Below are 12,754 nucleotides of genomic sequence, written 5' to 3' on the forward strand. Positions count from 1 at the left end.
AACAGAATTCGGCCCTGTGCAAGAAATAGCTTTCTGCCGGCGCTGCAGTGTCCAAGTGGCTTCCCCAACACAAGTGTGCATGAGTGGGATGTACAGTGTAACTGATACTTGCCCTTATTTCTCAAATCCTACCCAAATCACAAGTTACATTCAGGCTAGTAATACCCTACACCTTGGCTAATATGCACGGCAACATTGTGTACTAGGAGTTGCTGCATTCCTCCTGTGGGGCTGTGAGATGCTTCCGGTGGAGAACCAGAGTGTGACTTCACTTATACTGAGAAACCTGTCACATGCTGCAATTCCCTTACACATCTGGTGCAATCAATTTCCATTCGGTTGTGCTTTGTCATAGACAGTATTAACCATATTGCATCTGTCGTGGAACTGATTGTGGAAAGGAGCAGCACATTCCTTGCTTTAGGAAGCTAACAGACCCTTAGGGAGTATCCCAAATCCCTAAATAATAAACTTTGCATTAGGATGTCTGACTTAGCTTTAAAAAAATGTAGCATCAGAGTAGCCACAGTTCTCTGTTTGACTGTACAGTTGAGGTACCTTATGTGTGTTGTATATTTCACCAAGTGTATGGAAATATTGTGGTCACGGAATGTTCTCTTGATAATGCTATTTTTAAACAATGTAGAGATGATGTGAGGGCTTAATCTACCCACTTTTGATCAAAAGCACATGGACATTAGACCTGTATGTGGCCTAAGAGGTTTCTGGGAAGAATGTGTTATCCTAGTAAGCAACAGTTTGGTACAGAAGCTGTTGCTCTTGCCTCAAAAGCATAGTTAATTCTATTCTTTGGTGCCATGCATGAGCATATATGATAGTATTCTACATCAGATTTTTTTAGCCATGTTTTAACACATTTATACAATGGTAGATTCTAGTGTAGACAGGGTACAAACATTTGTTGCCTTGTTAGTACAGCAGGTCAGAGAAGCTTTAATGAAACCAGATTCCGTCGGGCCATGCAGTTCCGTTGAACTTGAAATACTTTGTGAAATGGGGTTGATCTCACTGGAATTTCGTTTCAGAAGAAAACCAGGGAAAAAAGTTCTGATGTTTCAACACTTTTTGTTTCAGTTTTTAAATGTTGTTCTGTTGCATTACGTTATACAAAATATTTTTACAAGTCAAAATTGAAACAAAACATTTCCATCCACCTGAAACAGATTTTTTTTTTTTCAGAATTTTCCTTCATGGAGAATTTTGAAATTTTCAGGTTTTTTCCCCCCAATTTGGAATGAAGCCAAATTTGAAATCCTTCGTGAAATGGAACTTCCTTCCTCCACACAGCGCTAGTTGCTATTACAAAACAAATGTTTGTTTCCTGGAACAAATGTTTCTGTAGCATCAACACTAGAAATTACAATTCGTTGGTTAATTCAAGAAACAAAAAAAAAAGCCCTGTGTAGATTCTGGAATTGATACTGAGCTACTGTCTGAAGACATTTGACTTCAGAAATTCACTGAGGAACTCTATTAACGTTGGGTTTTTGGATGCCACTAGTAACACCTGAAGGTGAAATGAAGAGGTCTGTGAACATGGTTCCAGTGCCTACTCAGAATGTGGCTGTTGCTTAATTCAATGCTGAGGTGTTACACCATTCCTGGTATAAGCATCTTCCAGACCTCCTCCTTGGCATGCTTTTATGCAACTAGGATGTCAACTTTTATTGGGGCTTCAGTGGCTTTAACCCTGTGAGTGATGGCCAGATACAGGGGTGCTTAAGTTACCCAGTTGTCTCTTCTTGGAGTAGCAAGAGGTGTCCCACATAGTTGTTTAACTCAGCCTCATTTCACTACAGATGTAATGATGTGGCTACACCTTCATTTTTTTTCATGTGGGCCACTGATTTTTACACACTTTCCCGTTTATTTCCATGGGGAGCATCATGTGCAGACTGTTGTCAGGATGTGCCCACTTCGCCTTGAATGCTGCCTTAGAATATGTACTTATGCTAAATTGTCTGCTCGACCGTGTATTTAGCTGTGACACTCGTGAGTACCTTTCCGTGCCCTGAGAAGGAGCTCTGTGCAGCTCGAATGCTTGTCTTTCTCACCAACAGAAGTCCGTCCAATAAAAGATATAACCTCACCCACCTTGTCTCTAATTTCCTGGGGCCAACACAGCTACAACAACCCTGCATGCTTTATATTTATGTCAGACAAGCAGAGAGTAAGATGTATTTTTCCTGTAGAGAAGAAAACACAGATTTAATGTTTCTGCTTATTTAGGGTGAGATTGTAACATTACTTCCCTCTCTCATAGGGGTGTTGTAAGGATAAATACATAAATGATTCTGAAGTGCTTTGAGATCTACTCATGAATAGCACTATATAAGAGATAGGTGGTGTTATAATTATTGCAATCTGTCTTGAGGAAGGCAGCCTAGAGAATGAGAATCACAGTTTCTTTCTTCAATGTAACATTTTCTAATGTAACTTCCATATGTTAAGTTGTCCTGTTAGAATGACAGCATCTGCCCACCATTTCTATCCATTGTTCAAAGTGTGGGCGCTTCTTGACGGGTTACTGCTATACTAATGAACATGACAAAGCATTCTTTTGTATCAGTCAGATTTGGTGGACCAAAATATATTGAACTTTCTGCCTGAGGTGGAGCAGAGTGAGGTGTACAAGCTCCTTTCTCCACATGTACTCATGAGAGACTCCGTAGCAGCTGATTTTCTAAACGGTAAGCATCTCCGAAGACTGTACTGAAGGGGAAGAGTCTAACAGGCAAAATGCTCCCCTGGAGAGTAACAATGCTGGCTTTTCTGATCCATAGTGCCCGTTCTCTTTGACGGGTTTCTAAAACTTCAGCACATCATTAAGTTCGCCATTTGCCCTTCGATGTGTCGTGCCATCTTGTTTTTGTTGTTTATTTCTGGTCACAAAAAAGACATGCCATAGATTCATTTCCGTTGGCTCCATTAGATGTCTCTCCTGGGGCGAGATTCGGTTGTGAGCTTCTAACAGGCGCGGAATTCACAGCCCAGAGGGAGAGGAGGCTTTCAGGAGGCCTTCGTCTCCTCCTGACCCTGAGAGAACTGGGGAGGCCCTGGGTGACTTGTCTATATTACGGGCCTCAGCGCTACTTGGAATCTCCTCCCCTCTGCGTGCCACAGCCTGTCCCCAGCATGCCCCTCCGCTCCCGGCCCAGTCCCCAGCACATCCCCTGCGCCAGGGCTTTTGGGGGGGTCCTCAGGAGGCAGCCTTATGACTAAGCGAGGGGAGCCCTCCCTCAGCCAGATATGGAACTTTTAGGGCCCTTGTTTGCTGCTCTTGCCTCTTTTTATATGGCATAAAAGGGGCCAGAGCGGGGGCAGGGCGAGCATATCACCCTCATGCAGAGAGCCAGCGTATGGCCTAATCAGTCTCCACTTAAATATCATTTAAGCCCTCAAAATAAGACTTCCCTGGAATTTAAGTGGTGCTCAGCCCTTGCGCACATCCGGTGCACAGGGGAAATGTCACCCTGGCTGAAGATTACATAATCCAGGGAGTTTGTGCCTCAGAATATAACAGCCTGATCAAAAGCCCTTTCAAGTCAGATTCCCAGTGACTTCAGTCACCTTTTGTATCGAGGCCTCACTGAGCATTGTCCAAAATACAGTGCGGCACTGTGCTACAGGGGAGTGATTTCTAAAGCGCACTCGCGTGTTGCGTGCTAAGTGGTCCGTGTCGGCCCTGCTTGTGTGCACTAAAAGTTCCCTAGCGCACTTTAACGTAGTGCGTTCTGAGAGTAGTCGTGTGTTTAAGTGCACCAGGAAACTCTTAGTGGGCACCAGCAGGGTCTACATGGATGAGTGAGTGTGTAACAAGTCAGTGTGCTTTAGAAATCACACCCCTGGAGTGCGTATTGCCACACCATGTAGACAAGTCCTAAGAGACCTTGAGTGCAAACCTGGCCCCATTGAATTCAACAGCAAAAGTCACTTCAATTGGGCCACACTTTCAGCCCTAGAGCAGTAATATAAATAGGCGGCTGCAGAGAATAGGGTGGGGGATACGTTTTCTTAGCTAGCCTAGTAGACAGATACGTTTCTGTAGTTGCTGTTGTTTATTTACTTTGGGATATCTGAACTGTTCCAACAGAATGTGCTCAGATATTAGAGTGACGGGGTCTGTATAAAAACCTAGATAGATTAGATAGATGGAGTGTGTGAAAGTGCAAACGTAGGGACTATTAAAAATGTTCTTCTCTCATTTCAGCTGAAAAACAAATAGAGTTTTGCTGCCATTTAGCAAGAGGAAGCTTAGATCCAAATGAACCCCTAACATATGAATATGTGAAATTTGTAGTGGATTTTAAATATTTTACTCATGGTAAGTTATTGCTCCTTTCCACGCGCTCTCTCTGCCTCTCTCACTTACACTCTGTCTTTGACCAAAGCCACTTTAAATGCCTTGTTGCACTTAAAAATGACATGTAAGCAATGGAATGGACTGTGCTATAGACGTGGTAAGAGTCATTTGTCATGGGATGGAGCTGGGGTGGTCGTTGGCCAGAAGCGTGGTGGTGCAGCCCCTCTGATTGTTGTAGTTGATTTCAAAGAAACGCTATCAAATAGTTGAGACCCTAAATTTGACCTTGTTGTGTTACACATTTTTTTAAAACTGTCCAGTTCATTCAAAAACAGCATAAAATGCTCTGGTTCACTCAAAATGACACTTTGAAATGTTATTTGTTACACCATCAATGTGTATAGGAAATCAGCAAAATCTTGACTCTTCCAGGATTTTGGATGCAAAAATGGCCATTTCCTGGAAATAAAATGAAATGAAGATAGAAAGAGAATTTTCTGGATTTAATGTTGGAAATGCTCACAGGAAAATGTGCAACCCTTCTGCATGGCTCTAATTCTAACATACAGTACGAGCTGCGGTGCTGTATACTCAGAAAAATGTTCAGGGTTCAGAACTGGCATCAGCCGTTCTTTCTTTCTCCCACTTCCCTTCTGTTCTTCACGTGGTAATTTTAATAGCAGTCATATTTTTTGAAAGCCTATCATAGCATGTTCAATTTTTTCTGCCAGACTCCAGAAGGACTCTTATTACAAATCATTCTACATCAACAACCTTGAAACAACCCCTCCCAACAACAATTTAGAACTAGGTTGTTCTAAATTTCTAAACATTTAGAAATATAGGGTTTCTCTGCTGAATTGAAATGAATGGTTTTGTGTATGTGTGTTTGCACTGGCATTGATTGCATAATGTAGACGAGAGGTTTTGTTCCCCATCTTTCCCAGGATAGGTAGCTAAGAAAAGTGAGTGCTATTGGGTTTACCATTCTCCCTAAGGCTGGGCCACATGCAGTATTTCTAATTACCAGCATTAGGGCAAAATTCTCCTCACTAAGCCATGCTGCAGGGCTCCATTCCCTAGTCTGTATCCATTCCTGGCAGTGAACTTCCACTCATGTCCATGGGGTTTTTCTGCATGGAACAAATGCAGAACATAATCCTCTGGGTCAGTATCAGACATGCAGTGCAACTAGGAGAAGAGAATTTTGCCAGTCTGCTAGTGAATTGTTTGCAGGTAAACAAAGCTTCATGTTTTCTGCTGTTTTGGTCTGTCATGGTAATTATAGCTGAGACCCACAATGAACAAAGCTCGTTTTCCCTAATAGATAGTTGGATGGCTAAAGAGATATTTTCACCTAAGGTAGACAGCTGGAAAAGCATAAACAAAACGTAACAAAAAGCAACAAACAAGAAACCGACAGCTGAATTTCACCATCTTTGTTTTAATGAACCTTATAGTGCTTCTTGCCTTCTTAAGGTGCTTCCAGCTGGCAGGCTTAGATTCATGCACTCGGTTGAGCGGAAGCTGTTACAAACAGGTTTTCTGCAAAGCAGAGGATTAGTAGATGCACCTGTGTGACCTTTACCATGCCTGAGCCAAGAGAGTCTAGATATACACAAAGAATTCAAGTCTTACATGATCGTCATTTGAATACGTTTTAGGAGGGCATGTCTCAGATTGGCGCTGAGCTGTGGATAGAAGGGGCTAAATTGTTCTGTTTTGTTGGTTACTGTCTGTGCCTTAACACAGAGTGATTTTTTCTTCTTGAAATGCTGATTTGGCTCGTGTTTTGTTGTGTTTGTCTAGTGCCTACACCCTCCTGCAATGGTTTTGAGTCAGCTATTGCAAGAGCATTCAGGTCAGCCACTGAAGAGCAGATTTGCCTCGTAGCAACTGTTCGTCTTGTTACGCCACAGTTTTTAAAGGTGAGAGCCCTTGGGTCGCACTTCCCTTGTAGATCAGGGATCTATAACTGATTTTTTTAAATGATGCTTTCACCACGAGTGAAGTTAACGGACATTCAAGTCTGGTTATTCCTAAAGTAGACATCTTGCACAAGGGCCTTAAATTCTGCACTTTGAGATCGGTACAGTGTAAACTATTCAGAGCCGAGGACCTGTGGATGAGTGACGGGGCTGCTTTGTTTTGGGGCAGGAGTTAGCATCTAAAGTTTGCTTAAGAATAGTGGGAAACAAAACAGGCTCTCTGAGCATTATTGCATTGTCCAGCAAGGGCGCAGCTGCATTTGAGAAGAACCACAGGTAGCATCAGAGATGAGCCTATGTTCAAGAAGTTGCAATGAAATATGGTTGCCAGCTGAACCCCTGGAAAAGCCGTATCTCAGAAAGAAACTTACCAAACCTGCTGAGTGTGTCAGTATATTGCCTGCTCTTTTCTCACCATGGGAACCATACTTTAAGCCAGAGTTTATCCACAGTGCGGCATATGTCCATAATAAAATTCAGCTGTGGCCCATTAACTAACAGCTTGTTAGTTAGCAAAGAAATACCCTGCACCATTGGTTTATTATTATTTGTCATCTATTTGTATTAACATAACACTTAGGAGTCCCAGTCATGAATCAGGACCCAGTCGTGCAAGGCGCTGTCAAACACAGAACAAACAGACAGTCCCCGCCCCGAGGAGTTTACAATCTGTTGGGCTTTGCCACTGCAGCCCTTACTCAGAGAATACTCATCGAAAGGCTGGGATACGCTACAATGCTAGGTTGACCCTGCTGTATCACTCGGGGTGTGAAAAATGCATTCCCTGCGAGACATGGCTAAGCAGACTAAGCCCTAGAGTAAATTCCGCTTGGTCAACAAACAAATGCCAGTTTATGCTCCAAAGAATGCTTGTACTTGTTATAAAGCTGTTTTGTCACAATATTAAATATTAAAATGCACCAACTGTTCTGCAGGAGCTGTGCAACGTTGAAGAGCCATGTGAAGAATTCACATCACGGCACAGTTTGGAGTGGAAGTTTTTATTCTTGGACCACAGGTGAGAGGGTTGTTTTTAAGACATACGTATGACATGTGGTGATTGAAGAATAAATAAACCATGGTTTAAAAAAGGAAAACTGTCCAGCAAATGTTGTCTGGGCTCCCACAAGGAATATTTCACATTAAATTAGAACACTAAAGTGACACTGACCAAAGGCTATACACTTCATAAAAATTTTGCTGTCTTTCATATTTAAGGGCGGTAAGAAACTGTGTTAGCCTTTCATTAATGTGAGCTGAAAATACAGCACATATAAAAATGTCCAGGCTCATTGTGATGCTAAATAAGTTATTGACACAGAATTGTGTGGGTCATATCCTTCACTAGTGTAAATAGGCATAACTCCATTGATTTCAGTTGGCAGCAGCTGAGAATCTGACTCTGGTTTTTTGCCCTGTTGATTTGCATCTTGATACAGAATTAAAGATTAAAAAAAAGAAACAAATTAAAAGAATAGATAGTTGTAATTATTGACTTCTTTTAACTAAATAGACTACAATGGAGATAGGACACAACTTGGGAGTGAAATAGACTGGAGATTGTTTGGTAAACTTTTTAATTAAAAAAGGGGCAAATGTCCTTTGAAAAAAGCATAGAATCTTTGTACTCGTTCATATTTGTGTGTGTGCAAAAACACCCTACAATATTACACACGTTCCATTATTTCATAATGCACAATAGTACTGTCTTCTTAGAGCACAAACTCTGACCATGTACTAACCACTGGAAAGACCAGGCTGAGTAATAAAATTCCTTTGCTGAATGCTTGTTTTCTGAAGATACCCAAATTCCACCTGTACGCCGAGAGAGAGCGCTACACTGGAAATCCTGTCTTGAGGTGTTGACGAGAAAACACTTGTGCTGCAGTTTGGTGGATGGTTTAAATGTTTCTCATGCTGTCTAGGTCTAGTGAATGTAACTTTTATAGGAAGTGAAATCGGTATATGCTGTAGCCGAAATTTTTACAAGTGGATGTCTAAAGTTAGGCTAAGCCAATATTTAGATATCTAAATCAGTGAAGAAAGCCAGGAGCTTTATTAAAATATGTCCAAGTGCCTTGTGATGAATCTGGGAAGTGACTCAGAGAGGAATTGCTCTACTCCGGTCTTAGTGTTATCCCTCCAGTGAGGAAACCATTGTTACTCAGAGTAAGTTAAGCTAAAATAGTCGTTTAGCTGGAGCATTATGTAGTGCCCACAGGAAGCAGCGGACATGGACCCGCGAATGTGCTTTCACTCATTTAATCATTGGCTCAAGGCACAATTTAATACAATAGTAGGGACCTAGAGGGGCACCGTGATTCTTTCATAGAATGTTTTCAGCTATTTCTCAGTGATGATTTTCCACTTTTGCGGGCTGATCCCGAAAGGTGCTGAGGCAGTGGAAGTAGCTCAGCATTACTCAGATTCAGGGCCTTGTTCGCTCAGACCTAGTGTCCCTGATGGAGCATAGAAGCAATTTAGAACAGTTCTACTGAGCTATATAAACACTGACAAACTAGAAACATCTGGAGCCTGAAACGACATATAAACATCATGTAAGGGGAAAAAACCAAACTGGATGCTTTTATATTGGTCTGTTTCTGTTCCATATTCTACTCCTTCCTCCATTGTCCATTGCCATAATTACAGTATAGCTACAGCATCTGCTCCTGCAATCTCTGCACTTCGGTGATAACTTGAAGACCCCCTCCCTTTAGCCTTTCACACCGCACGCAACCATTGATCTCCTACTCTGAAAATTTTAACAGTTCCTTTAGCACAGGGAGTTGCAGACTTCTTTAGCAGTGACTACGATAGCTAAAAAGCTGCAGATTGCTTAGCTAACACGCCGACTCCGTCTCCAGTCCCAAATTAGAAGTATTTTGTGGTTACGTTCTCAATTAAAGCATCGGTTCCTCTAAATTATGTTGACAAATCTGAAAGCACTGCACTTTCCTGAGCCGCTTAAAATGTTTATCTGCCGTTCCTCTGAAAGACATTATTGTCATGAAGATAAGTGTGTTATTACAGACCCAAGACACATTGGCATGGTTGCATAAATAGATGGAAATAAAAGCCAGTTTAATAAATATGGTTTCTGTCATATTCAACAGAAATCTGGGTCAGGTGAAGAAAAGAAGCACAGTGCTCTGTAAAAGATATTTTGGGTAGAGATGACTGTGTTGTTTGTATTATGGTAGAGTCCACTGGGCGCTGTCCCAAAGCACTTGCGATCAGAGAATGATGATGCTTGCTTTCCACAGATCATTAATGAGGTGGGAGCAGGGTTTCGGAAGCGCTGTGCACTTGTGATGAGAACTTGCGTTGCCTCCTAAGGGCCACAGTAGAGCACTATGGCATCTGGGTGTAAGGGTCCTGGCCACCCCTCCTTTACCCCAGCCGATCTCCTCTTGCGGGTGCAGGCAGTGTATAAGTTGTGACGGCCCTGCAGCACTGGGTGAGCCTCTCACGGCTGGCTGTGCTGGACTTAGAACCACTGTGTGTGGATGGAGTAGTGCAAATTGTCCCTAAAATGGGGGAGGATCTAGCTTTACGCTGGCTTTGTTTGCTTTTTGTCAGCTGGATGCACACTTGGTGCGGGATGCACTCCATCCCTCTCGTGGTGGCTAGTCTCTGTCTAGCATTCAGTGGCAGTTAGCTCAGGCAGGAGAGGCTCATGCATTGAGGTTCTTGGTTCAATCCCCACTGCTGATAACCCACAGTATTGCACTTCACCCCGGATGGGAAGGCTCTAACTCTGTTTAAAGGTGGTAGTTGCCTTTTGTTTGCTTTGCAACAGATGCTATATATCTCCTAGGGCCAGATCTATCCTCCCTGGTGCCAGTGCGACTATATTGTCTTCCTTGGGAGGAACTGAGAGACAGCAGCAGCCTTTACTTCCTTTTCTATGTTGCTGTTTCATGAACATATTTAAAAAAACAAACCCCAAAACTTTAAAAACTGAAACCGCAAAATAGCACCACAGCATGGTCCGTGTGAGGGGTGCCATTGATTTCAGTGTGGACAGGATTGGACCCAGTGAGGATATAGCTGTGCTGTGCTGTTGCGTGGCTTGCCCTGCTGTCTAGCTGAGTGTTCGCAGCTCTTTATGAATGTTCTAACTTGGAACCATGTCACATGACAAAGACCCATTCAGTTATTCCAGCCATTCCTTTTCCAGCCCGATAGTACGCTTCCCAGGGCTTTCCCCAGCCTCACCTTAGATACCCCTGTGATGGGATTTTCACAGATTACCAAAACTCACTCTCGAAAAGTTTTTCCTGGTAGTCGCTCTGTTTTCCCTTTCCTAATTTCACCCCATTGCTCCTACTGATAGCCCCCTGTTACCAGCATCATCTTCAGTCATTCTATTCCTTCCTTGATATTTTTGCCTTTCAAATATAGACAGTTACCACGTTGCATGCCCACCTGACGTCCTCATCTTCTAGTCAGCACCTAGCCGATCTCTACATACGGAGCGGTTGTCATCTTTTCTCATAAAACTTAGTAATGTTTGTTTCTCTTCTCTGAACTCCTTCCAGTTGGCCTAAATCTGTTTGACCATGTGGCGTCCAGAAATGAATGCAATGTTGCAGGTGCAGTTGCTACATCAGATATAGATCAAGACTGGCTATCTTTCTAAAAGATACGTTACAGCTCAAACAGAAGTTATGGGTTTGATGCAGATAATTACCATTCTATGGCCAGTGTTCTGCAGAGGGTCAGAGTAGGTGGACATGACCTCAGACTGTAGGATTCTATAGAGAGCCTAATCCCATGTCACGGGAGTCAGTGGTAATCCTTCAGTGGGCATGGATCAGGCCCAAGGAGAGAGTTTACCTCCTGGCTCTGGGATGCTATCCATACAGCCCAAATTCATACTTGCCTTTTTTGTGTCCTGTTGCACTGCACACACCTATCGACAGAGCGCGGTCCACACTCACTGTGAATATTGCTGCTCCCCAAGATTCCCCCTCCTTTTAAATCCAGACTCCCTGTTTTGGATTGTTCTACTCTCCTTTCCCCCCGTTTTGCGTTTTTCCCGGCTGAACCCGTTTTGTTATTTCCTGCCCATATTTCAAGCCTATTTTTAGGTCACTTGGTGGCACTGGCCTTCCACACAACGGCACGAAGCCACACCAAAGGAAAGGAAGCGTGAGAAGAATGTTCCTCTCTTCTTATTCAGCAGTGCCTTCAGCCTGTCCCTGTGCAGTTTAATTTTAAAACATTAACCCCTTTGGTAATACGTTACTGCATTTACTCTAGAGGAGAGACCTGAAAATGCTGGAGGTAACAACAGTGTGCTCCTCATCACACCTAGCAGCCAAGTCAAATGGACAATGAAGCAAAGGGAGGGGCAAAAAGCCAAATAAACACAATAGGGCCAAATTACGCCTTCCAAAGCGTATGCAGCGTTCCCATTGAAATAACTGGGAGTTGCACGTATGCAGCACGGGCAGAATTTGGCCTGCTCCTTTGTGCCAGAGATGTAATAATTACATCTTTGCTCCCGACTCAGAGCTTTGTGTGATAATTATTTCCCAGGTGTTACCATGACCTGGTTCTAGCACGGTTTGTTTACCGCTTCAGTATTGCCCTGGCCCCGTCTTAAAGCGTGTTTGTTTTCAGCTAGAAAAGCTGTCATTTAGAATCAGATTTCTGAAAGCAGGACTTGAATTGGAAGCTTGAACCTGGTCCTCATGTTTGTTCCCTCATTTTGTTTACTTCCATGGACATCAGCTCAACCTCTATTCTGAAGGAAAATCTTTATTCTCTGGAGTGCACAGAAACCCATTTTGCTGGTTTAAGTTTCCCAAGCTGTTCCATGGGACTAGATTTCTCTCTCTTTTACCCAAGCATCTCCCTACATCCTCTGTAGGGTCCTAGTTAAGGCTTCTCTACATGAACCCTTAGGTTGTGGCAAGCTGGGGTGTAAATCTACCCCGTGCTGAGCACAAAGTGTCTGTGTGGATCTGCTGCTGGGCTCTGACAGTTTTCTAGTGCATTTAATCTCCTTCCACTGCAAAACCGGGTAGCTCAAAGCACACTGTGGGACTTGGTTTGCATGGCAGCAGGATTCACATGGACAGTTAATGTGCAGCGGGCTAGTGCGGGGTAGATTTACATCCCAGTTTGCCACGTACTAAGTGTGCATGTAGACGAGCCCTTAGTGCTTCTTCCATGGTTCCTCCCCAGATGACATTTGCACCCAACCTACTGGATAATTTTACACAGTCTCCAGTGTACTATGCACATGAACATCCATAGTATTTCTTAAGTTAACAAGCCTGATTAATGAACGAGTCATTGCATACATACGTGCTTTGCTCTACACCCACATAATGACTAGATCAGGAAACAATAAACAAATACCTCTTCATTTACTCATGCTTGCCTTTATTTCTTGCTCTGTTACAAAGAGATCGATATCACTCCCAGC

The 12,754-nt window shown here is 43.0% G+C and overlaps 1 protein-coding gene across 1 annotated transcript in view; it reads left to right on the forward strand.

Moving 5' to 3' along the window:
- The window catches only part of PASD1 (PAS domain containing repressor 1), a 71,075-nt gene that overhangs the window by 33,473 nt on the left and 24,848 nt on the right, over positions 1–12,754 (forward strand). The window contains exons 6-9 of the mRNA XM_067548141.1: positions 2,591–2,711; positions 4,232–4,345; positions 6,134–6,252; positions 7,248–7,330. Coding sequence (XP_067404242.1) covers positions 2,591–2,711; positions 4,232–4,345; positions 6,134–6,252; positions 7,248–7,330 — 437 coding nt within the window. The remainder of the gene's footprint in view (positions 1–2,590; positions 2,712–4,231; positions 4,346–6,133; positions 6,253–7,247; positions 7,331–12,754) is intronic.

The sequence above is a fragment of the Emydura macquarii genome, unplaced genomic scaffold (genome assembly GCF_026122565.2).
Source record: "Emydura macquarii macquarii isolate MOO-44397 ecotype Brisbane River unplaced genomic scaffold, CSIRO-AGI_Emac_v2 contig_1253, whole genome shotgun sequence".
In the NCBI taxonomy this organism is placed as follows: Eukaryota; Metazoa; Chordata; order Testudines; family Chelidae; genus Emydura; species Emydura macquarii.